The sequence below is a fragment of the Trachemys scripta genome, chromosome 14 (assembly GCF_013100865.1).
Source record: "Trachemys scripta elegans isolate TJP31775 chromosome 14, CAS_Tse_1.0, whole genome shotgun sequence".
NCBI lineage: Eukaryota > Metazoa > Chordata > Testudines > Emydidae > Trachemys > Trachemys scripta.
The window spans coordinates 39,400,734-39,425,340 of NC_048311.1; the positions used below are offsets into that span (position 1 = coordinate 39,400,734).

Here is a 24,607-nt window from a genome sequence, read left to right on the forward strand (position 1 = left end):
TGGCACTGTTGGGCTTTCATCATCCTGATCCTGAAAGGGAAGCTGAGCAGGGCAAACCAGAGAAGAGGAACCAGCCAACATCCTCAACTGCTTCGGCTAAATCCTGAACTCTCCCTGAGATGTGACACTTGAGGTTCTGCTGCCAGTCTTCCGCTATGTGTCTGTTTCCTTCTCACTGGTCTGAACTATTATGCCACCCTCCCTCCCCCTTTTATTCTCTATCCTTTTGCCTTCTCTCTCTCTCTCTCTCTCTCTCTTTCTCCCCTACAAATCTGGCCCAGCCAGCTGAGACAACCAGACGTTTTGCACCAGTGCCGATAGCCTGTGACCAGAGAGGCAGGTTAGAGCAAGGCCTTAGCCAGCCCAATGCGGAGAGAAGTTTGCCACGGACGGGCTGATCAGCCAGCGGCCCAAACCCCGGTTTGACCTGTAGGGAAGCTGCAAGTTTCTATGCAACATGCCTGCTTAATGCTGGGAGTAGCTGCCTGAACCTGGGTATGTGGGGTCCTCTGGGGCCAGGGGCCTTCATGCGATGGGTTTATCATTGGGACCCAGGAGCAGCTGGGAGGCGGCTCGGGGAGCATCGCTGTATGGGCTCGGGCCCGGCAGCAGGAAAGTGCCTCTGAACAAAGGACCTTTCAGGGACCGGCTGGTGAGTTTGTACCGGAGTGGGAGGGGGCTCGCTGTGGGTCAGCGGGTCCCAGAGCTGCTGCCCTCAGTGACACAGCCAGGTTGAAACCGATCCCTCTACTGAAGAGCAAATGCCCATGTAAATGGGGCAGAATCCGCTCTCCCAGAGAGAGGGAAGGTGGTAGAAAGAAACAGAGAGTGACCAGACCGAGAGGGGCAGCAGGAGGAAGAAGTGGGGAGGGAGGTTCCCACCCTGCCCGGATCAGTTTCCTGCACTCCCCCAGCCCCGGAGCAGACTGACTCTTCTGGGAACAAGGGGAGGAGCTGAGGGGAAAAGCCAGGTCCTGTCTCTCTTGACTCCCTGCGCTGATTCGAGGGTGGGGGGATGTGCTGCCCTCAGGGCCCATGTCAAGGGGAACCCACTAAAGTGGCTCCTTTGGTTCTGCTCTTTTTCTAGCCTTCGGCTTAGAGATGCTGTTTCTGGGAGAGTTTAAAAGTGTCCCCGGTGGGTTTAGTTCTGCTGGGAGGGGCCTGGCCTGGGTGGTAATAAACTAACCGGGTGTCTTTCCAGAGCGTCTGTCTGCAGGGAGATGCTCCTGAGGGCATTCTGCACTGAGAAATTAAAAATTCGGTGCACAGTATTTTAAATTTCTGCATATGGTTTTGTCAAATAAATGGGGAAGCTCCAGCATAGGCATTGGGGAGCACAGGCCACTGGCTGTAAAGCGCCCGTGTAATCAGCACCTGCAGCGCTGCACGCTCACTCGCAGCACTGCAGGCTATTCCCCTCGGAGAGGTGGAGTACTTGCAGCGCTGCGACAGAGCTCTCGCAGCAATGGCGGCGCGACTACACTCGCACTTCACAGCGCTGCCACGGCAGCCCTGTGAATCCACGAGTGTAGCCAAGGCCAGAGATGCTGCAGATCGATGGGTTGATCGCTAGGACCCAGGAGCAGCTGGGAGGCGGCTCTGGGGGCAGCGATCGCTGGGCTCAGGCCCGGCAGCAGGAAGTGACTCGCAGCCGCTGCGGTGACTCTGGGTCCAGGCTCCTGGCGAGATCCCCGAGCCCCGGCGGCTGGTGCTGGGAGCCCGGAGCCCGGGCTGCAGCCGGGAGAGGGGAATCTCCAGCAGGGCCCTTCCCGCTGCTCCCCAGGAGCCTCTCACAGGGCAGAGCCCCCAGCCCGGCCAGGCCCCTTCCCGGCCCGGCCCCTGCCCCAGGGGGGCCCCGCTCGGAGGGAAGGTGAGAGAGACCCGACCCCCCCCCCCCCGTCACACCCCCGGGCTGCAGGGGGAGGTTTGGCCCCAGGCTGCTCTCAGCGGAGCTGGCTGCGATTCCCGCCCTGGGCCCGGGAAAGCTGCCCCCAGCTCCCGGTGTGTGCGGGGCGGGGGGAGCCACACCTGAGGGGCGGGGGCAGGATCATGTTACCCGCCCCCCGCTGCTTTGTTTCCCTGCCCCTGGCTGCGCTGGTGCAGACGGAGGTTGCGGCTCAGGGAGATCTGAGGGGGGCAAACAGGGACGGGGAGAAGGTGGGCCGGGGCCAAACTGAATGCAGGGCGGGGGACCCCGACTGGGGGCCGGGGAAGGAGCGGGGCCCAGGGGCACAACCAGGGCCGGGGGCAGCACAGGCGCTGGAACGGGGCTGGGATTCGGCTGCGGTTCTGCCGCGGCCACGTGGCCGAGACCGGCGCTGGCGTCCCAGCGCCAGGGGGTCCCTCCGGCCAGCATGGGGCTGCCTGAGCTAATGGTTAAGGCCGTTTAACCGAGAAGCCTAATGTTTAGCGGTTAAGCTTTTACATCCCTATCTGCAACCACATCTCCCCCTGTGTCTAGTGTGACAGTTCCTGTTTCGATTGCAATGTTGTAATTTGAGTTCAGTGCTGACAGATTTCATGGGCTGGTCTCAAAACTCCCTCAACTTCCTTTGATCCACCAATGGGGCTCGCCTTAGCCAATTGCTATTTTGTCTCTCTATCCAGCACCCTAGTGCTTTATCCCATGTCCTATTTGTGTGTAGAACTTGGTTCCCAAATATTCACTAACGGCCAGAAGTTTCAAGGTTGAAGGCACCTAGATACTTTGTACCAGAGGGGTAGCTGTGTTAGTCTGGATCTGTAAAAAGCAACAGAGAGAGTCCTATGGCACCTTTAAGACTAACAGATGTATTGGAGCATAAGCTTTCGTGGGTGAATGTCCACTTCGTCGGATGCATGCATCCGACAAAGTGGGCATTCACCCATGAAAGTTTATGCTCCAATACATCTGTTAGTCTTAGATACTTTGTAATATGCCACTAGTGGCCGAAATCCTTTAAAAAATCTGTCCCTAGGGGCCTTAGAGTGTCTCCTATACAGGGCTTCTCCAAATGAACTTTGTGATATTTCCCCCCCTAAGCATAGATATACCACCCCAAGATAGATTGACAACCCCAAGAATTCCAACCCCATGAGTTATGCACCCAACAGTTTAGAATTTAAATGAAGCATGAATAAAATTTGTTTTTGGCTTATTATCTTTTTGTGGTTGAGCCTTTGGGGTGTACTAGCTTCTTAGTTTTACTGCTACCCCTTCCAAAGGGTCCCTATATCTAGGATGGTTGTACAATCCTGAAACATTCGATGCCATTTTACACTTCCAGGAACATGTGATTCCCCTCCCCCACTTGCAATTGAAAATTGATTTTAAAACCTTATTTCTGTAAGTAACTCCCCATCCGGCACAGTCTAAATGGCCCACTTGACTTTTCTATGACTTCATTTATTGCATGCAGCGATGTAGATTTTTCTACCACGTTGTTTGTTGCCTATTTAAGTTCCCAGCCTTTTATGGATGCTACATTTTTTGTTGTGATCCATGTTCTTCCTTCTGGCAAATGTACCGATTTCTACAGCCCAAGTCAAATAATTTTTAAAACGAATTGCTCTGTTCCTCCTTTGCATTGGTCAGGCCGGGGGACACCGTGCTGACCTCATCCTTTCCTTTTATGTTTTTGCAGTCGGATAGCTAATGCAGGTTAGTTGCCCCATGGTAAATATGCCCATTTTCTTATAGACGCAGACTCTATTGCTGATTCCAACGTTAAATGGCCCATTATTGTTTATGGACTGAAAACTCTGATACTGATTGTGTGGCTGCTACTCCTGTTCCTTTGCCAAGCGCTGCCTCTGAATGTCTGCGCCTGTTTGTGGGGGCATCATGAAAAAGAAATGAAAACATTTAAAACTAAGGAGTTAGCACTTTCCCACCACCACCATTTCCCCACATTTCCTTTCCTTTATTTCCTCACAGCTTGTCTGTATGGTCGGATGCTAACAGTGTAAAGTTAATGCAAATAAATCCCAGGGCTTCAAACCCCTGTGTGGCCGCTCTCATTCAGATGTAGGTGGCCTTCGTTTCGACAGTGGCCGTCAGGGCAGCCACAGACAAGTGCAGGAAACCTTCCCCCCAACACTGTAATTCATCAGGCCTTTGATCTCTTCTTGAACGTGTTTAAAGCTTGGATAGTCCAGGTGCAACCCACATTTGATGTTTCAAGTCCAAAAAAAAAGGCAGTGGGGCACTCGTCTCATCTTCCCTGAGTGTTGCCTTGTGTGGAAACGCCGTAACAATATTTCAAAGCTTTGACCTGACAAAATTTCATGAGAGGGGTTGAGGTTGAAATGTAAGGTGATCTCGCTCCTCCTCCCTCTCCTGCAAAGGACAGGACATCCTTTAGGAGTAGGAGAATGAAGGCCAGATAGTTTCATAGCAGATCCTGCTATACAGGGATCCCCTTTATAAGCAACACAGACCAAGTGGGAATGAACCACTGTTTTGGTGCTTTAAACTGTAAAGACTCTTTGATCTCAGCCTCTCCTTGCTCGCTAACCACAGGGTAGCTAAACTATATCTCTTACTAACTAGGCACTGCCATGACTAGGTAACTTACACAGGCAGCATTCAGGGGCGGCAGGTTTGTATAACTTTTGGTGGTGCCCAGAACAGATCCAAGTTCCGCCCCCCCACACCTGCCTTGTAAGCCAATATACAGTAACTCCTCACTTAAAGTCGTCCCGGTTAATGTTGTTTTGTTGTTACGTTGCTGATCAATTAGAGCAGTGGTCCTCAAACTTTCTTTTTCGCGGACCACTTGAAAATTGCTGGGGGTCTCAGCGGGCCACTTAATGATCTTTCCAAATGTTGTTTATACCATTAGCCCTGGCAGTAGTGGATGGGGGGCACTAGGACCCTGCGGCGGCAGTTGATGCCCAGAGCCAGCAGAGGGGAGGCAGCGTGGAGCTGCAGGGGAGAGGCAGGGACGGGCCTGGGGGAGGAGCAGGGGCAGCAGGCGGTGACGGGAGAGAGACCTGGCCCTGAACATTGGTGGAGCCTGGGCTCCATGAGCCCACATAACTCGCCGCCCCTGGCAGCACTGTCTGTTACCCCTGTCGTACATGGGGATGGTCATATCAGTGAGTCTGTGACTGCGATGCTCACAAAGGTGTGAGGCACAGTCCGGCACGTGTAACAAAAATCTATTAAGCTCCTTTCACACATTGTCGTGTTGTGGCTCAGCACAGGTGCAGAGCGCAGGGCTGATCTTGCTTCAAAGCATCCAGAAGTAGGGTGGGGAAGTTACCAGACATGCTTTGTATTTGTTTCCAAAGCTGCATTGCATGTTTTCATTGCAGGCCAGCCACCTGGCTCGTCCGCTCCTTCTTTACTCACCTCAGAGCTGAGGCAATGAGAGCTTGGAGGGGAGACAGGTGTTTACGACAGCCCCATGTCACAGAGTCACAGTCTCCGTGCCCTGGAGCTGCTATGAATGAAGCCAGGCAGGACTCTGGTGCAGTGTCTCCCCTCGGAGCACACTCTCACCAGGGCAAGAAGCTTTCTGGGTCTGACCTTGTAGTATTCGGCACCCCTGTTCACACCGTGAGTCCACCTGGATGGGACACCTGGGGAAGCCTGACATGTCCCTCACAGGGGCGGTGCACCCCACCTCCACAGTCAGCTGTGACTCTCAGCCGGCTTGGAAAACAGACGGGTTTATTGGTTGCTGGGAACACAGCATAGAACTGAGCTTGTTAGCACAGAAATCAGGAGCTTTCAGCAAAGTCCATCTGGGGGGGAATCCAGAGTCCCGAGCCCTGGACTCTCCCCGCTGAGTCCCAAATCAGGCAACTGACCCGCTTCCAGCCCCCCATCCTCAGTGATGCCCAGCTGTCCCTCCTCCGTGCTTTCTCTCCTTCCCAGGAAAACAGGTCACCTGGCCTCCCCCCTCTTTGTTCTCCAGCACCTTCAGCTGGTTCCTTGCAGAGGACGGGCTCCAGCCATCTCTTGCCAGGATACAGAGTGTCGGCCATTCTCTGTGCCTAGGCAGCCAGTCTGCAGTCACCCCTGCCCTCTAGGGATGTCCACAATCATCACACACCCATATCCCACCCCTGATACTTGAGTAACACATGGGGAAACTGAGGCACACACAGTATTCAGAAAAAACATTAAGAACATTCCCGCTTCATCACACCCCTCTGAGACCAGACCAGCCCCTAGGATACCTAACCCTGCAGGTGATGGAGAAACCTGGGGAAAGTGCTTGAGCCAGACAGGAAAATGACTCTACACAAAGGGCCCCTTTCAGGGACTGGCTGGTGAGTTTGGCCTACAAGGGGAGGGGGCTCCCTGTGTCTGTGGGTCCCAGAGCTGTTGCCCTCAGTGGCACAGCCGGGTTCAACCCCCGTTACCAGTGTCAGTGGCTGAGCTGTGTAATGAGAGTAAAGGCCCATGACAATGTGGCAGTCACCCGTTCTCCCAGGGCGAGGGAAGAAGATAAAAGGGGAGAGCGGAGAGACTTGACAGGCAGCAGGAGCAAGAAGTGGGGAGGGAGGTTCCCAGCTCCCAGCCCTGCCCAGATCCATTCCCTGCACCCCCGGGGCAGTCAGCTCTCCTGGGAACAAGGGGAGGAGCTGAGAGAGGAAAAGCCAGTTGCTCACTCTGCTGAGCACTGCAGGACTGAGGGAGAAGGGGGAGAGCTAGAGGGGTTACAATACACTGTGGGGCAGTGCCCTAAAGTGACTCCTTTTTCCAGCGTTTGGCTCAGAGATGCTGTTACTGGGAAGTTTAAAAGGGTTCCTGGAGGGTTTAGTTCTCCTGGGAGGAGCCTGGGCTGTGTGGTAATAAACTAACCGGGTTTGTTCCCAGCATGGCAGAGTCCAGAGCATCTATCTGCAGGGAGAGAGCCTGGGGGGAATCGGGGTGTGATTTGGACTCAAGTCCCTTCTGTAACCTCCCCCATCATCCCTCTCACCCCCACAGGCTGAGGAAACACATCTAGACTTTGCTCCAGATCATCCCATCTTCCAGGGGACAGGGAAGGAAAATGGCTGTGATGGAGCCAGCTCAGGTAGGTGATTTTCAGGGAGCTGCTGGATGAGGTGAGGGAGAGGCAGGGAGGAAAAGGGTGTGATAAACATTCCCCCATTTCTAAAACAGGACCCAACCCCTCTGGGCAGGGCTGGGCAAACTGACCAGACTCCCACTGCTGGAGCCTAAATCCACTGGCCAGAGGCTGCTGTGAAATACGAAGGGAAGCTGTTGGGATTCCTGTCCCTGCCCCTGGCTCAGAGCTCTGCTTCCTGTATCAGCCTGTGGCTGGCAGGCGTGTGGGAAATGAGAAGAACCTGCCCTGCTCCGTGTGCTGGGAGGTACAAGGAGCTCTCACCTTCTACCCACTCCCTGAAACTTCCTGGCTTCCCTGAACAGGATGGGGATGAGTTTCTGCTTCTCCGGCCCTCCCAGAGCTTCAATGTTTTGTTTCCCCCTCCCCCTCTCCCCCGTGACTAGGGGGATTGTGGCTGGGGCAGCAGGTGCTGAGTGGGGGACTCTTGTTGTTTCAGATGCTGGTGACCTTCGAGGAGGTGGCTGTGTATTTCACCCAAAGGCAGGGGGATCTGCTGGACCCCGCTCAGAGAGCCCTCTACAGGGACGTCATGCAGGAGAACTATGAGATGGTGACCTCGCTGGGTAAGGGATTCCCATCCCCTTGGGTATTAGAAGCTGTGGGGTCTGCGTGTCTGAATCTGGTCAGGTTCTTCCCTGGTCTTTTGGATTCGGGGGGACAGTCACGTAGTCCACAGCTGCAGTGAGAGGGTGACTTTCATCTCCATACCCCATTCAAGGGAACAGGAGAGTCAGAAACCTAATGGACAGGCTAATTCATCCCCATCTCTCCAGCTTTCAAGGGGCCAGAAGCAGGGTGTTGTCCTGCCTGTGTTATTTCTCCTTCACACACCCGTTCACCGGCCCTCTTGGGACTAGCTGCAGCCTTTGGGAGGGCTCTCGGTTCTGCAGGTTTGGAAATAGGCAAGAGCTTAGCACCTGAGCTCTGTGTGTGTCAGCGAGTCCCTGCAATACATCTATCCTGAGAACTCCGAGTGAGGGTGTGACCACACCCCTGTGCCCCCAGATTTCTGCTTCTCCCAAAGGGTCTGGGTTACCACAGTCCCATGTAGGGTCGGGTTAAACGCAGGGAATGTTCCTAATGGCAAATACTCTACCAGTGCTCCCTGCGCCCTGACCTTGCCTGATTTCACCCCCTGTGCAGGATTCCCCATTCCCAAACCTGACTTGATCGCCCAGCTGGAACGAGGGGAAGAGCCGTGGGTCCCGGATCTCCAGGACTCCAAGGAAAGGGAGAGCCCGAGAGGCACCAGCACAGGTGAGGAGCCAGGGAAACTGACAAAGAAACCATCTGGCGAGTGAAGGAAAAAGCTGGGACTCCCAAAATGTGCAGTGAGTTAAAGCCCTCAGTTCTGCTGCACCTCACCCAGGTCAGGGCTGCAGTCAGCAGGTGTCATAGCATCAAGTCAAATATCAGTCCTGGCTTCCCACCCATCCTGTTAGCTGTCAGGAATTTCCTTCTTGACTTTACTTCCCTGGGAGTGTTTGGGTGGGATGTGGAGGCAGAAGCCAATGTCTCTATCTCCCCCACAGTCACTGTGTTGTGTTTTCCCGCTTTGCTATTCCCCTTTCTGTCCTTTCCCCCCAGCACAGGCAGTGACTCCTGTCTGGATTCTCTCTCTCCCAGCAGGTGATAGGACAGTGAGTGAGAACAAGGAGGAGAATCAGCAGCAGGAAGTTCCTGGGAAAGCGGAATTGCAGGAGACATTTTTGAGAAGAGCTGAAGAGAATTTTTCCCAGGGCTTGGAACAGGGAAATGCCTGGGGAGATCGACACAGATCAGAGATGCAGCTGGGAAACTTTCCCGGGAAGAAACTGGATGAATCCATTCAACGTGGTAGAGGATGCAAGGATCCCAAGGAAACCACAGTCCAGCAGACAAGTCACAATGAAGAGAAACCCTACGAATGCCTTGACTGTGGAAAAAGATTCCGTTTTAGTGCAAAACTTAGTACACATCAGAGAACCCACACAGGAGAGAAGCCCTATAAATGCTTGGACTGTGGGAAAAGCTTCAGTAAGAAGCCAAGTCTTATTATACACCAGAGACCCAATACATGCCTTGACTATGGAAAAAGTTTTAGCAAAAGTTCATCCCATATTAAAAATGTGAGAATCCACACAGGAGAAAGACCCTATAAATGCCTTGAGTGTGGGAAAAGTTTCCGTTTGAAATCAACTCTTAATATGCATCAGAAAACCCACACGGGAGAGAAACCCCATAAATGCTTGGACTGTGGGAAAGCTTTCAGTCAGAACTCATACCTTATTGAACATAGGAGAATCCACACAGGAGAGAGACCGTATAAATGCCTTGAGTGTGGGAAAAATTTCATTTGTCGTTCACACCTTGCTAAACATAGGAGAATCCACACGGGTGCCAAACCCTATAAATGCCTCGACTGTGGGAAAAGTTTCATTGACAGTACAAAACTTATTAGACATCAGGCAATCCACACAGGAGCGAGACCCCATAAATGCTTGGACTGTGGGAAAAGCTTCATTCAGAAGATACACCTTATTACACACCAGAGACTGCACACAGGGGAGAGACCCTATACATGCCTTGAGTGTGGGAAAAGTTTCAATTTGAAATCAACCCTTAATACACATCAGAAAACCCACACAGGAGAGAAACCCCATAAATGCTTGGACTGTGGGAAAACTTTTGGTCAGCGCTCACAGCTTACTAAACATAGGAGAATCCACACAGGAGAGAGACCGTACAAATGCTTTGGGTGTGGGAAAAATTTCATTAGCCGCTCACACCTTATTAAACATCAGAGAATCCACACAGGTGCCAAACCCTATAAATGCCTCGACTGTGGGAAAAGTTTTGTTGACAGAACAAAACTTACTAGACATCAGGCAATCCACACAGGAGAGAGACCTCATAAATGCTTGGACTGTGGGAAAAGCTTCAGTAAGAAGTCAAACTTTATTAGACACCAGAGACTGCACACAGGAGAAAAACCCTATAAATGCCTTGAGTGTGGGAAAAGTTTTAGTCAAACTTCAAACCTTATTTCACATCAGAGGACCCACACAGGAGAGAGACCCTATCAATGCCTTGAGTGTGGGAAAAGTTTCAGTTTGAAATCAACCCTTAATACACATCAGAAAACCCACACAGGAGAGAAAACCCATAAATGCCTTGACTGTGGGAAAACTTTCAGTCAGAGCTCACAGCTTACTAAACATGGGAGAATCCACACAGGAGAGAGACCATATAAATGCCTTGACTGTGGGAAAGATTTCAAGGAAAGTTCATCCCTTACTAAACATAGGAGAATCCACACAGGAGAAACACCCTACAAATGCCCTGAGTGTGGGAAAAGTTTTAGTCAGAGCCCACACCTTATTGCACATCAGAGAATCCACACAGGATTACGACCCCATAAATGCCCTGAGTGTGGGAAAAGTTTCATTTGCCGTTCAAACCTTATTAAGCATCAGAAGATCCACACTGGTGACAAATCCTATAAATGCCTCGATTGTGGGAAAAGTTTCCTTGACAGAACAAAACTTATTACACATCAGGCAACCCATACAGGAGAAAGACCCCATAAATGCTTGGACTGTGGGAAAAACTTCCTTCAGAAGTCACAACTTATTAGACACCAGAGAGTGCATACAGGAGAGAGACCCTTTAAATGCTTTGACTGTGGGAAAACTTTCAGGCAGCACTCACACCTTATTACTCATCAGAGAATCCACACAGGCGACAAACCCTATAAATGCGTTGACTGTGGGAAAAGTTTTGTTTACAGAACAAAACTTACTAATCATCAGAAAACCCACACGGGAGAGAAACCCCATAAATGCTTGGACTGTGGGAAAACTTTCAGTCAGCGCTCATACCTTACTCGACATGGGAGAATCCACATGAGGGAGAGACCTTATAAATGCCTTGAGTGTGGGAAAAGCTTCAGTAAGAGCTCAGAGCTCACCAAACATCAGAAAATCCACAAAGGTGAGAGACCCCAGCAATAGCCTGACTGCAGAAGATGATTCAGCTTGATTTCACACATCAGTGATCCACAAAACAGAGAGACCTTGAATGTGGGAGAAGCTTCATTTGGTGCTCCCGGAGTATCGGGCATCAGCAAATCCACACAGGGAAGAAACCTCTGAGATGTTCTCAGCGTGGAAAATGCTCCAAGTGGAACTAACACCACAATGGACATCAGAGACTCCTCCGCACAGCAGGGAAATTCTCTCAGGGCCCTGACTAGGGCTGGCCATGGTGACAAACCCGTTTCCTCGTTCCCACACACATCGGGGTATTTGGCTCCCAAGGATCCAGCTGCCCATCGCTGGGGTGAGGAGCCAACAACAACCAAGCATCAGCTGGTCAGTGACCCTCTGGCTCTGCCTGGTCTAAGCAAACCCCAGGCAGAGGAGGAGACGCCCCGATCAGCCCCTCCTCCCTGCTGCAGCCCTGGCTGCTGAGCTGATGGGTCACAGGTGGGGGAAGGGAGAGAGAGAAACTCCTCCAGATGCTCCCTCTGCCAGGCTGAAGTTCCCCCCTCTCCCTTCCCCTCCCAGCCGGGATCCCCCTGCCATGGAGATGAGGAGAAGGACACTTGGGCCAGGCCCCACCTTTACTCTACACACCTGTCCCCAGCCCCTGAGATGGGCTCCCCCACTTACCTGGAGCTGTTCCCTGCAGGGGGAGTGTCCCTGGGGGCTGGTAACTCCTCCCCTCCCCTCATCCCCCAGGGCGCTGGGCTCTGGGGGATCAAATGTAAAGGCACCAGGGTGATGGGTTCTTGGGCAGACACTGGGGATTGAATGGTTGGGGCTGATGGAGCTGGGAAGTAGGGGGAGCTGGGTGCTGGAGCTATCAAGTGTTTGGGGATTGTGGGATAAGAGGTGAGGGAGAGCACAGGGGCAGAGAGGTGCTGCCTCTCCTCACTCACCCCCTCGGCCCCTTCTACCTGCCCCCTCTGCATTCAGACAGTGCCACTGAGAGGGACTGATTCCCACAGGACCTTTTGTCAGAGGCCTGGAGATCCCACCTCTGCCTCCGCAGCATCAGCCTCCGAGCGTCTGTCTACGGTAGGAATCATGGTCAGGATCAGCCAGCACATCTCTGTGACCCTGCACCAGATTTCCTAGTGTAAATTCACCCCGAGCATCTTATGTGTAAGGCTAAGAGTTTGTCATGGATATTTTTAGTAAAACTCATGGACAGATCACAGGTAATAAAGAAAAATTCACAGAATCCCATGACCTGTCCATGAGTTTTATTAAAAATATCCGTGACAAAATGGGGAGGGAGAAGGCTCCAGCACCCATTGCTGCTTGGGTCTGGTGTCCCTTGACTGCTTACTAATGTGTTCTAACTTTCTCCCATTAGGAGAGTGATAATTAGTCCCTGAATTTCCCCTTTGGGGCCGGATTGTCTCATTCCCAGATAGTCTCACATTACTCCGGGCCAGGCTGAAAAGCATTTAGTTTTTGTACATTTTCTCCCTTATGGAGCAAAATTAACTAGATGCTAAAAGAATGTGGAGCAGGGAAAGTAAAATGTGGTGTTTTACCTTCTTTGCTATTTCAGGGTGAAGGAGTGAGTCTGAGGGTTTTCCTCCTTCCCCCATCACTGTCACCCTCCACTCTCCACACAGCAGCCTCTGTCTCAGCAATGCAGAGTTTTATCATGACCCAGTTCTACCCCTCTGTGTCCCAATGTCACTTACCACCATGTCCCTAGCTCTCCATGCTTAGGAATCACAGTTTTGATGTCTATGATCCTAAGTCAGACTCCTGAGGGCTTGGGAAGACAGTGTCCCAGACCTAGGAGTGGGCAGGGAAATCCCAATGAACCTCAAAGCACAGTTTGACCTTTCAGATCTTATAGCCGTGTTTCCATCTATTGGTAAAATTGCTTCCTGACTTTTTCTAGGCTAGTCCAGATCATTTGTAGATGGGAAGATTTTTCTTTCTTTCTCTTGCTTTTATTATAATGCTGCAACTAATACAACCGAATAATGAGGCTAGAAGTGAAGCTGGTTTAGCCACTTCAGAAGAAAATGGGTACGTTTATTTTCCTGATTTTGAGTCTTAAAAGATTCTTTGAGATTTCACTTTATGAATGTGAAAGTGTTTTATGGCCCACCCTGGACTGTGGGTTTTTCTCTCTTCGTGAAGACCGTGAGGTCACGTACTTTGATATTAGTTTAGTTTGACAGGATGTAGCTCAGGTTTATTGAGGACGTCAGGAAACAAATGATCGTTTGTTCGAATAGTCCTTTTTTAGATTTTAATTTTTATCTAACGCTTTGTCTTGAGATATTTTTGTGTGGTTTGAACAATGACAGTGATCAGTATCTCTCAGCACAAACACGGATGCTGCGAGCTAGATTCAGAGTGCAAGAGGCAGAGGCTGAAATGGAGAAAAAGTTACTGCCTGATCCCTGCAGTGATGTGAGATACTGCTGGGAGGGGAAGAAGGCAGGAACAGCAGAGCTGGGAAACTGCTGGGTTTGATCCTGAGAGTTAGACGGCTGAGGCTGAGAACTGTGAACTCGCTGCATCACAGCCACATAGTGACTACACTTAGCTTGTCAGTTTCATGTGAAGCTGCCCCTGAAATCTAAACGACCATGTATGACACCCCAAAAATGATAGGGGAAGGAGTCAGCATCTCCCTATTGCTAGATGCCGAGGTTGGGCGCAAGCAAGAAGGGAGCCTAGGATGTCAACAGACCGGGGCAGCCTTGAAGTCAGGCCGACCCCCATCGATAAGCCCGGAGTCCGACCAGGTGATGGATTCTCTGGTGCCGGCCAACACCCAAAGTACCGCACCGGCCTCTTCAACCTGTCCGGAGGAGCTGATTGTGGTCCTGCCCCCTTCCGTTCCGCAGGAGGACTACTGGGCCCACCAAGAACTCTTAAAAAGGGTGGCAGCGAGCCTCCACCTCCAGGCAGAGGAGATGGAGGAGCCCTCAAACTCCTTGTTCAATGTGCTGTCTCCCTTGGCACTGGGCAGGGTGGCCTTGCCACTCCAAGAAGGGGTGGCACGGATCTCAAATGCCCTGTAGCAAACACCAGCCTCGTTGGCTCCCATCTCAAAGAAGGCGGAGCGCAAGTACTTTGTACCCACTAAGGGGCATGAGTATTTGTATACCCACCTTGTATAGTCCTTGGTGGTCGAGTTGGTCAACCACAGGGAACAGCAGGAGCAGCCAGCCCTGACCCCTAAGACCAAAGACTCTCGGAGGTTGGATGCTTTTGGGAGAAAAGTTTATTAGTCATCAAGCTTCCAGCTAAGAGTAGCAAACTATCAGGCACTCCTGGGTTGCTACGAGTTTAATCTCTGGGGATCCCTCCCCAAGTTCGAGGACTTCCTCCGGGAACACGATACAAAAGAGTTTAAGACGCTAGTGGAGGAAGGGGCAGTGGCCGCAAGGGCATCCATCCCTGCAGGCTACTTTGGATGCAGCGGACACGGCCGCACAGTCCATGGCCTCGGCGGTGTTCATGAGGCATCCTAGTTGTCACTGCAGGATCTCCCTTTCGACGGGAAGGCACTGTTTGCGGAGGAGACAGACACAAGGCTGCACGGCATGAAAGACTCCCGCACGACCCTCCAGACCTTGGGCCTCTATGTCCCTACTCTGGCAAAACCCATGTTCAAGCCACAGCAGGCTCCCACCCAGGCCGCCTTCCCGAAATACGAGGCCGCCCAGAAGAAGCAGCGGGACTATAAAAAACGCCTGCAACGGCAGTATCAGCCTGCCCCCCAGCCTGGGTCCTCTAAGGGCAAGCAGGGGGGGTAAAAGGCATTTTTGACGAGACGCTCGGGGGCTGGACGACTGGCTGGTCAAGGGCACCTTCCGATCACAGGTGAGGGATCATGTGGCACTCCTCCTGTCCACATGCACCGCCCTGGGCCTGTTGATAAACAACACCAAGTCCACGTTAATCCTGGTCCAACGCATAGAGTTTATCAAGGCGCTCCTGGACACAACGTCGGCCAAGGCCTCTCTCCCCCCGGACAGGTTTGAGACCCTGACAGGGTTCATCGACTTGATAGCAAGGTTCCCGGTGATGACAGCCAGGGCTTGCCTGCAGCTGCTAGGTCACATGTCGGCGTGCACGTATATGGTCCGCAACACCAGACTCAGCATGAGGCCCCTCCAGCTCTGGCTGGCCTCGCAGTTCTCCCAGGCCACGGACAGAATGGACAAGGTTCTCACCATGCCGAACTCAGTGATCACTTCCCTGCGGTGGTGGTTCGCCCCAAGCAACATGCTCCAAGGGGTCCCATTCAGGGAAAGGGCCCCGGAGTTGGAGCTGGTGTCCGATGCATCGGTCCTGGGCTGGGGGGAATTTTCATACCTAAGGCCTGCGGTCTCCGCAAGACCTGACCCTTCACATAAACGTCAAGGAACTCAGGGCAGTGCAGCTGGCGTGTGTGGCCTGTGCTCACACCTGAAAGGCAAGGTAGTCCGGATTCTCATGGACAACATGGCCTCGATATTCTATATCAACAGACAAGGCGGGGCCTGATCCTCTGCCCTCTGCCACAAAGCCCTCAGTCTGTAGAACTTCTGTATAGCCCACGACATCCACCTAAAAGCCTTTCACCTGCCGGGCACTCAGAACGTGAGGGCGGATTGCTTGAGCAGGGACTGCTCCTCTCAGCACGAGTGGTCTCTACACCCGGAAGTGGCCCACCAGCTCTTCTGAAGGTGGAGAAGTCCCCAGGTGGACCTGTTCATGACCCGGCAGAACTGGCAATGCCTTGGTTCTGCTTCGGGGGGACCTAGGGAAGGGCGTCACTCCTACAAAGTGGTCTCGGTTTTCTAGGTGGACAACGGACCAAGGTGTGTCCCCAACGGCCGCCCCGATCCAGCTTATCCTTGATTACCTCCTCCGCCTGAGGGCCCAGGGCCTGGCACCCTCGTCAGTCAGGGTGCACCTATCGGCCTTCCATCCTCTGTGTGATGGACACTGTGTTCTCCCATGGTATGACTGTCCGGTTTCTTAAGGGTTTGGACTGTCTTTACCCATATTCTAAGCCCCTGGTCCCGCAATGGGACCTGAATGTGGTGCTGACTCGTCTTACGAAGCCCCTGTTTGAACCGTTAGCCACATGTTCCTGGTCTCACCTCTCGTGGAAGGTGGCCTTCCTGGTTACTATCACGTTGGCCAGGTGGGTCTCGGAGCTCAGGGCCCTGACCTCCGAGCCGCCGTATACGGACATAAGGACAAGGTCCAGCTCCGCCCACACCGCACGTTCCTCCTGAAGGTGGTTTCCACCTACCACATTTTTCTACCAGTCCTCTGCCCCAAGCCCACGTGACTAGTGAGGCACGCCATCGCCACACGCTCGATGTGAGGCAGGCTCTGGCTTTCTACCTCAAGCGAATCAAGCTGTTCAGAAAGTCCTCACAACTGTTCGTCACCTCGGCTGAGCATGCAAGAGGCCAGCCGATTTCCACTCAGCGGCTTTCCAACTGGATCACCTCGTGCATCCTCTCCTGTTACGAGCTGATGGGTGTCCCCCCGCCGCCCATTGTGAGGGCACACTCGACGATGGCACAGGCCTCATCGGCTGCCTTCATGGCCCACGTCCCTATACAGGACATTTGTAGGGCCGCCACGTGGTCTTCAGTTCACACGTTCACCTCACACTATGCGATAGTCTCCCAAACCAGGGATGATGCCGGGTTCGGCAGGGCGGTACTCTGTCCTGGGAACTTGTGAACTCCTACCCACCTCCAATAGATATAGCTTGGAATCACCTACTGTGAAATACACATGAGCAATCACTCAAAAAAGAAAAGACAGTTACCTTTTCATAATTGGTGTTCTTCGAGATGTGTTGCTCATGTCCATTCCACATCCTGCCCTCCTTCCCCTCTGCCAGAGTTGTTTGGCAAGAAGGAACTAAGGGTGGGGGGAATGGGCAGCTCCCCTTATACCGCGCCAGGCAGGCACCACTCCAAGGGTCACTGGGGGTGCTCCCCCCCTACGGGTACTGCTAGGTGAAAAACTTCCGGCACTGGTGCACATGGTGAGCACGCTCACCTACTGTGGAATAGACATGAGCAACACATCTCAAAGAACACCAGTCTTTTATCTGGCCGTCCACCAATAGGAAGAAAGGGGTAAACAAAGAAATTTACAATTCATCTGTAGGACACTTTGGAGCTCACGTACGCCATGGAGTTGCCTGACCCCAAGACCCAGCAAAGACTTTTCCAGTATAAAGGGTCAGAGTATGAGAAGGAGGAAAAAATCCCCCTGGCCATCTCCCCTCCCCTATTTCAATTCATGGCAGCAAGATACCTTGAAAGTGCATCACTGAAGTCGGGGGAGTGGTCCTGGCTGGAGGGCTTTCGAGTGAGTTCGGGCTCCTGAATGCTTTTGGGTGAGAGAAATCCTTTTGCTTATGGCGGTACGTCTATACACCAAACCTAAGTCAATCTATATTAGGTTGATTTACAGCCACCACAGTAATTACTGAGGTAGCCAATGTCCCCACTATCCTCCTTGGGTTGGTAGCGTGCACCTGGGGCTTCTCCCCTACACATACACAGTTCCTCTCCCACACCTTGTTAAACATCAGAGACCCCATAAGTCTCTGGACAGGAGAGAGACCCCAGAAGTGCTTGGGCTGTGGGAAAAGTTCCATACACGGGTCAAACCTTGTTAATCATCAGGCAATCCACACAGGAGAGAGACCATAGAAGTGCTTGGACTGTGGGAAAGGTTTCATATAGAGGTCAGACCTCATTAAGCATGGAAGAATCCATACAGGATCTAAATTTCTGTCACACATGGTAATAAAGCATTAAGCAACTTGCATACAATTGACTCAGATTTAACTTTTAGAGGGATATTTTAAGTGTGTGTCCACCTTAGATAAGCTAGAGTTTGAAATGTAAACGTGTATTATTAAAGACTTGGAAGAAGAGGGGTAACTGTAGTGGTCTATGTTTAGCTATATCTTGTTAGAGCTTAACAATTTATCCCAAGGGTTCCTGTAGTCTGTTAATTCAGGGATCATAATTCAGAGATTATACCCATCGCCCCTGCGACCTGCCCAATTCTAGCTCAGTCTCATTGAATTCGGTGGGGGTAGGGGCTGAAGGATGGAGGGAATTTTTATAGCTGAAATCACCAAAATGTGTTTTGCAAGGTTAATGTTAATGGGATCTGTTCCGCTCTCCTGCTCGGACATTTTCTCTGGAGATCCTGGACACAGAAAAGAGCAGGCAATCCCATCATGGCTACCAATCCCAATGGTGACTATCTAAACTAGCAATTCTCAAGCTATGGAGCAGGCCTCCCAAGGGAGATACAGAAATGTGTCAAGAGAAGCATGACCTCTGTGCGTTGTTTGGGTTTTCTTTAAAGAGCACTGGCTGTCGGCCCCAGTTGGCTGGGGCTCATGAAGAAGCACAGGCCTAGCTGGGAGGTGGGGATAAATGCTCAGGCTCTCAAACCCAGGTGGAGCAGCAGCACAGAAGTAGGGGTGGCAATGGGGTGATAAATCTGCTGTGAACAGCGATACTGACGAATATCACTTTTCACGTGGCCACCCTAACTTTTGTGCTGCTATTAGAGGCCTTCAGAGCTGGGTACCTCACCAGCAACTACTCTGCCTTTAGAGCTGGGTGGCGATATATGTGCCTGTGAGGGTGGGGACGTAAATGACCACAGACACAAAGAAGGGGAGCCCAATGAAAAACATTTGAGAACCACTGATCTACACTATGATGATCATCATGTTTACAAAATGGTAAATCTTCTCCAAAGTACGTCTTGTGAGGTATCATAGGAAAAGTCATTGTCTGCTGAATATTAGTGTCCTGTTAAAATGTGTCTATCAGCACTGTCCATGGAGCTCTGAGAGTTTGCTGTATGTTTGTTACATGCTGTAAAGCTGGAAAACGCCCACAGACGAGCTCCTCCGAGACAATGGCACCTGCACACCAGCCAGGTGCTACGTGGCCAGTAATTGCTCAGCCGGCCATTCACCAGCTGTGGAGCTGGGAACAGGAGAGTTACAATTCTCCGGAAGGACGGCTGGACGCTCACTTAGGCCACAGACTGATTGTCGCCTGCCCCCCGACTGGGGGATGAACCTCAAAGAGGAGAGTGGTATAAAAGCACAAGGGAGAATTGCCTCCATTTTTACCTCTCCTCTCCCATCTTTACAGAAGGCAACAAGATGGCTTGAAAGGCAACAGGGGCCTTGGAGTGGGGAGGACGGACCAAGGCTGGAAGGAAATCCAGCCTGGGTACTAAGAACTGTGAACTGCCTGCAACAGCGGGTGGGGTGAGAAAACCTGCTTGCTTCACATCTTCCTAAGCTTGGTAAAATTTAGGATTTAAAATACATATTTTAATTTTATTTTTTAACCAATTCTGACCTTTTACATCTTTCTCCCTTGTAATCCCTGAAAACCCCCTTGCTCCAGTTACTAAACTGGTTTTAGTGTTTTGTCTGGACCTGTGTGTTTTCATTGAAGTGTTTGGGGGATTTGACTTGAGAGAACAAGGCTGTGGCCTAATCCAACCCCTTTGTGGGGGTGACCCACTAATTACTGAGTTTGTCCAGTGCAGTGGACAGACTGAGCAGTCCAAGATGCACATTCCCGGGGTGCAAGGCTGGGAATAGAGAACTGGCTGATGTTGCTGTGTCATTTGGTACATTCCTGAGTGTCTGGTCGCACTCAGTGCAGTGCAGCCAGGAGTGACTGTGAAGGCTGGTGGCTGTGTGGGAGCAGAGCGTGGAGGGGTTTGTTGTTCACACAGGGCAGCAGTGTAAAACATGTCCTGGGATGGAGAATTAAGCAGTTCAACTGTCCAGATTGTACCTGGGGTATGTCTCACACTGACTGTCTCCTGCAACCCAGCATGGCACCGTTGGGCTTTCATCATCCTGATCCTGAAAGGCAAGTTACGCAGGGCAGACCAGAGAAGGGGAACCAGCCGACATCCTCAACTGCTTTGGCTAAATCCTGAACTCCCCCTGGGATGTGACACTTGAAATTCTGCTGCCAGCCTTCCCCTCATGCATCTGTTTCCTTCCCACTGGTCTAAATTATTATGCCACCCCCCACTTCTGCTCTCTCTCCTTTTGCCTTCTCTCTCTCTCTCTCTCTCCCCTACAAATCTGGCCCAGCCAGCTGAGACAACCAGACGTTTTGCACCAGTGCCGGTAGCCTGTGACCAGAGAGGCAGGTTAAAGCAAGGCCTTAGCCAGCCAGATGTGGAGAGAAGTTTGCGACAGATGGGCTGATCAGCCAGTGGCCTGTGCCCGGGTTTGTTCTGCAGGGAGGCTGCAAGCGAGACTGAATGCTGACAGGAGAAGTTTCTATGCAGGATGTCCCCCTAATGCTGGGAGAAGCTGCCCGAGCCCAGGGGCGGTGGGTCCCCCGGGGGCAGGGTCTGGGACAGGGGGCTGCAATGCAATGGATTTATTGCTAGGACCCAGGAGCGGCTGGGGGAGTGATCATTGGCTGGGCTCAGGCCCGGCAGCAAGAAGTAACTCTGGAAGCAGGATCACTTGAAAGACAATAGGAGCATCATTGAACTGGGGGGAGTGGTCCTAGCTGGAAGGCTTTCCCGTGAGTATGGACTGCTGAAATCTCTTGGGTGAGAGAATCCTTTTGCTTGTAAGGGTACGTCTACACACCAAACCTAAGTCAACCTATATTAGGTTGACTTACAGCCACCAGAGTAATTACTGCGGTAGGCGATGTCCACGCTACCCTCTTTGGGTTGGGGGACCTGACCACACCAGAAGCGCTTCCACCGACCTAAAAGGGGCTGTGTGCAGAGCTGAGAGCCTGATCTCTCAGCTCCTGCCGTTGCTCCCTCCCAGGAGCCTGGCTGCCGCAGAAGCTCAGGGTGGGCTGCCCCTTCCCCACTCCCTGTTCTCTGTCCCCCACCTCACCCACCTACTGTCATAGGCGTCGACTCCATGGGTGCTCTGGGGCTGGAGCAGCCACAGGGAAAAATGAATGGGTGCTCGCAACCACTGGTAACCAAGCTCCACTTCCCCCCCCTGCCCCACCTCCTCCACCTCCTCCCACCCTGAGCGCACCGCCTACCTCCTAGCGCTTCCCGGCCAACCACTGTCAAATAGCTGTTTGGTGGCGTTAGCATGCCCTGGGAGGGAGGGGGAGGAGCAGGAACATGGCACGCTCAGGGGAGGAGGCGGGGAAGAGGTGGGACTCGGCCTGTGATTCGGGGAAGGGGATGGAATAGGGGCCCCTCCCAGTTTGACACCAGACCATTGATAACTACTCTGTCTTTCAACCAGTCTTTCAACCTGTTGTGCATCCACCTTATAGTTATTTCATCTAGACCAATGAATTTGTCCCTGCTGGTCAGAACTGAGTCTAACCCGGCTGCCCCCTGGTTACTTCCCCCACCTTTGGAAAGCTGAAGTTGTCCCGGATGCATTCCCAGCACTTATTGCCCATTGGGTGCTATTAGGGTGGCCAGGTGCCCAGTTTTTGACTGGAAAGTCCAGTCGAAAAGGGGACCTGACAGTGTCTGATCAGATCTATTGACCAGACACCCAAAATCTAGTTACTGCAGGTGGGGAGGCACTGGGTCATCACTTGCACCAGACCCTACTCATCTGGGGCTGCCTCCTACCTGCAGCTCCCAGCCCTGACTCCACAGGCAAGTCCCTCCTGATCCGGGGCAGGGAGGGTGGGAAGAGGAGTGGATGGGGGCAGAGCCTTGGGGGAAGGGGGCAGGGCCTTGGGGAGACTAGGCAGGGTAGGGGTGGGACCTTGGGGAGAAGAAGCAGGGCAGGAGAGATTCCGGCACTCCTGCTGTAGTGTCTGGTTTTAAATATTACCTGGTTGGCAACCCAAGCTGCTCGCTGAGAGGCTGTGAAAAATATTAACCAACATACAAATATCACTTTTCACAGCAGCAGAGTTACTAACTAGCAATAAATACATTACAATGATTTTGATGTGTGTGTGGGTAAGGGGACTGTTGGCCCCTCACTGAAACTTAGTGGTTTTTTTTTTTGATTGGCCCTTTCCCAGTACCAAAAACCAGGGGAAGGGAGAAATGAAGAACCTGAGACTAGTCACCAGGGCCAATGGGGAGAGGTCAAGGCTGTAGGTCAGTCTCATGGAAAGGCAGGCAGGCCAATGAGGGAGTCGGCATCTGGGGTCCCACCCTTGGAGTGAGCTGCAGCTGCCTGCCAGAGAATGGGAGAAGCAGGGCGGGGGAATGGGGGAAGGGCAGCGGCGTAGCCAGCTTCTAAGAGGAGGGGGAGCAAACATAAAAAAGGTGCCCCCCTTGGCTCCTCCTCTGGCCACGCCCCCCCTGGCTTCTCCTCTGGCCGCTCCGTCCCCCCCGCCTCCCGCCATGGCTCCTCTGGCCACGCTGCAGCCATGCTGCGCCCCCCCTCGTTCCTCCGGCCGCACCGCCTCCCCCTTGGAGGCTTGAATGCACCCCCTGGAGCAGCGCTCGGCAGCATCCCGGGCCCCCCACCCTCCCAAGGGGCTTCTGAACCACTTGTGGTGACTGGCAGCTCCGTCCACCTCACCCCGCAGCTCATTGCTGGCTTGCAAAGACTTCTGTGCACACCGCCCCCCGCCGCCTCCCCCTGGTCTCTGGGGTGATTGACTTGTGGAGAAAGGGCAGCCCCTAAGGAAGCGTGGAGGGGGAGCTCTCACCTGACCAATGCCAGCCTGAGCATGGGAGATGCTGGGCAGGCTTCAGCAGCGCTTCTGAGCAAGAGAGGCGGGCTGTGTCCTGAAATAACCCTGCAACTACGGCAGCGGGGGGGGGGACACAGGTGGCGGGGGGGAAGTAATGCTAAGCACGGACTGAGAGAGGAGAGCGGGAGCGAGCCCAGGCTCTGTTTCTTTTTCTGTTCCCCGGGCCATCCTGGTTGGCTCCTCCAGCCGTGACATGCCACCCTCGCGGCCCCGGCCCCCGCCCCCGGCCCTTCCAGCCGCGCCGCGGCCCTGCCGTGCCCCCCCCCCCCCCTCCCCCGCCGCTCCCCCCCCCCCCCCCCCCCCCCCCGCCATGGCTCCTCCGGCACTGCTGCCCACCCTTGCCTGCAGGAGCCCAGCGCCAACCCGGAAGCCAAGCTTCAGAGTGGAGCATGGGCCCCGCCCGCTGGCACCATGGTAACCCCTAACTAAGGTGCCACTTTTGGAAAGTGCACTGCCGCTTCCCCTGCACCCCCCCCCCCAGCTATGCTACTGCGGAAGAGGTGGGGACGGAGGGAGGTCAGGGCCTATGGCAGCAGCGCTGAGCCAGAGGGAGGCTGGAGCAGTCTAGAGCTGGGTACAGTGAGCAGCTGGGGAGAGTGAGGGGGGACCCTGGGCAGAGGGCCCAGCGCAGGGAGACACCCCCAGCCGAGAGGACCCCACAAAAAACTAATAGCCTCAGCCCACAGAAGGGTTAATCTGGCCCTGCTCACAGAGTGGGGTGACATGTTTTCCTTTCGCCTTCTCTTATTTTCCTTAATTTTTGTATTACTTGCTGTTTAATAAATTGTATTTGTTGTGAACTCTATGCAATAGTCAGGGAAGCGTCCAAAGCGAAGAGAGCACCCCGGAGTGGGGATGCCCAAGTCTCCATCCTCAGTGATCGCAACAAGATTGCAGGTTAAGTCCCCTCAGGAATCCTGGATCCAACAACATCGGAGTTTCGGGGACTAGTCCTTGAGGTCAGGCAGGCATCTGGGTAAAGGGAGTGGGAGTGAGGACTCAGAGCCTTCTGTTATTCAGTTCCACCAGGGTGGTGTATAAGTTAGGAAAGTTCCCCACAATAGCCCCCCCCCCCCCCCCCCCAGCACTTACCGAAGTGCATATTTATTGGTTTTGTCAAGCCAGGCCTTAAAAACCTCTAAGGAAGGAGATTCCACCACCTCCCTAGGTAACCCATTCTAGTGCTTCACCACCCTCCTAGTGAAATAGTGTTTCCTAATATCCAACCTAGACCTCCCCCACTGCAACTTGAGACCATTGCTCCTTGTTCTGTCATCTGCCACCACTGAGAACAGCCGAGCTCCATCCTCTTTGGAACCATCCATCAGGTAGTTGAAAGCTGCTATCAAATCCCCCCCTCACTCTTCTCTTCTGCAGACTAAATAAGCCCAGTTCCCTCAGCCTCTCCTCATAAGTCATGTGCCGCAGCCCCCTAATCATTTTCATTGCTCTTTGCTGGACTCTCTCCAATTTGTCCACATCCTTTCTGTACTGGGGGTCCAAAACTGGATGCCATACTCCAGATGTGGCTTCACCAGTGCCAAATAAAAGGGAGGTTTCAGACCTGTCTGGTCATTCAGTGACAGACCTGCGGGTGGCTATATTACAACAGAAAAACTTCAAAAACAGACTCCAAAGAGAGACTGGTGAGCTAGAATTGATATGCAAACTAGACACAATCAACTCCGGTTTGAATAAGGACTGGGAATGGCTGAGCCATTACAAACATTGACTCTATCTCCCCTTGTAAGTACTCTCACACTTATTATCAAACTGTCTGTACTGGGCTAGCTTGATTATCACTTCAAAAGTTTTTTTT

At 52.8% G+C, this 24,607-nt stretch overlaps 4 protein-coding genes across 8 annotated transcripts in view; all 4 read left to right on the forward strand.

Annotated features, from left to right (window-relative positions):
* Positions 1-24,607, forward strand: part of LOC117886897 (zinc finger protein 850-like) — a 362,115-nt gene that overhangs the window by 270,674 nt on the left and 66,834 nt on the right. The window lies entirely within an intron of this gene.
* LOC117887100 (zinc finger protein 208-like) overlaps positions 1-24,607 on the forward strand; it is an 882,934-nt gene that overhangs the window by 202,961 nt on the left and 655,366 nt on the right. The window lies entirely within an intron of this gene.
* Positions 1-24,607, forward strand: part of LOC117886925 (zinc finger protein OZF-like) — a 102,231-nt gene that overhangs the window by 41,509 nt on the left and 36,115 nt on the right. The window lies entirely within an intron of this gene.
* Positions 1-24,607, forward strand: part of LOC117886899 (zinc finger protein 850-like) — a 49,060-nt gene that overhangs the window by 8,298 nt on the left and 16,155 nt on the right. Inside the window, exons 1-5 of one of the 5 annotated variants that reach the window (XM_034789004.1) lie at positions 1,827-1,870; positions 6,926-7,013; positions 7,507-7,633; positions 8,214-8,327; positions 8,697-16,752. In XM_034789004.1, coding sequence (XP_034644895.1) covers positions 6,990-7,013; positions 7,507-7,633; positions 8,214-8,327; positions 8,697-11,062 — 2,631 coding nt within the window. In that variant the 5' untranslated portion in view covers positions 1,827-1,870; positions 6,926-6,989 and the 3' untranslated portion in view covers positions 11,063-16,752. Of the gene's footprint in view, positions 1-1,826; positions 1,871-6,925; positions 7,014-7,506; positions 7,634-8,213; positions 8,328-8,696; positions 16,753-24,607 lie in introns of those variants that run through there. The other 4 variants (XM_034789006.1, XM_034789007.1, XM_034789003.1 and 1 more) reach the window with 4 other exon arrangements.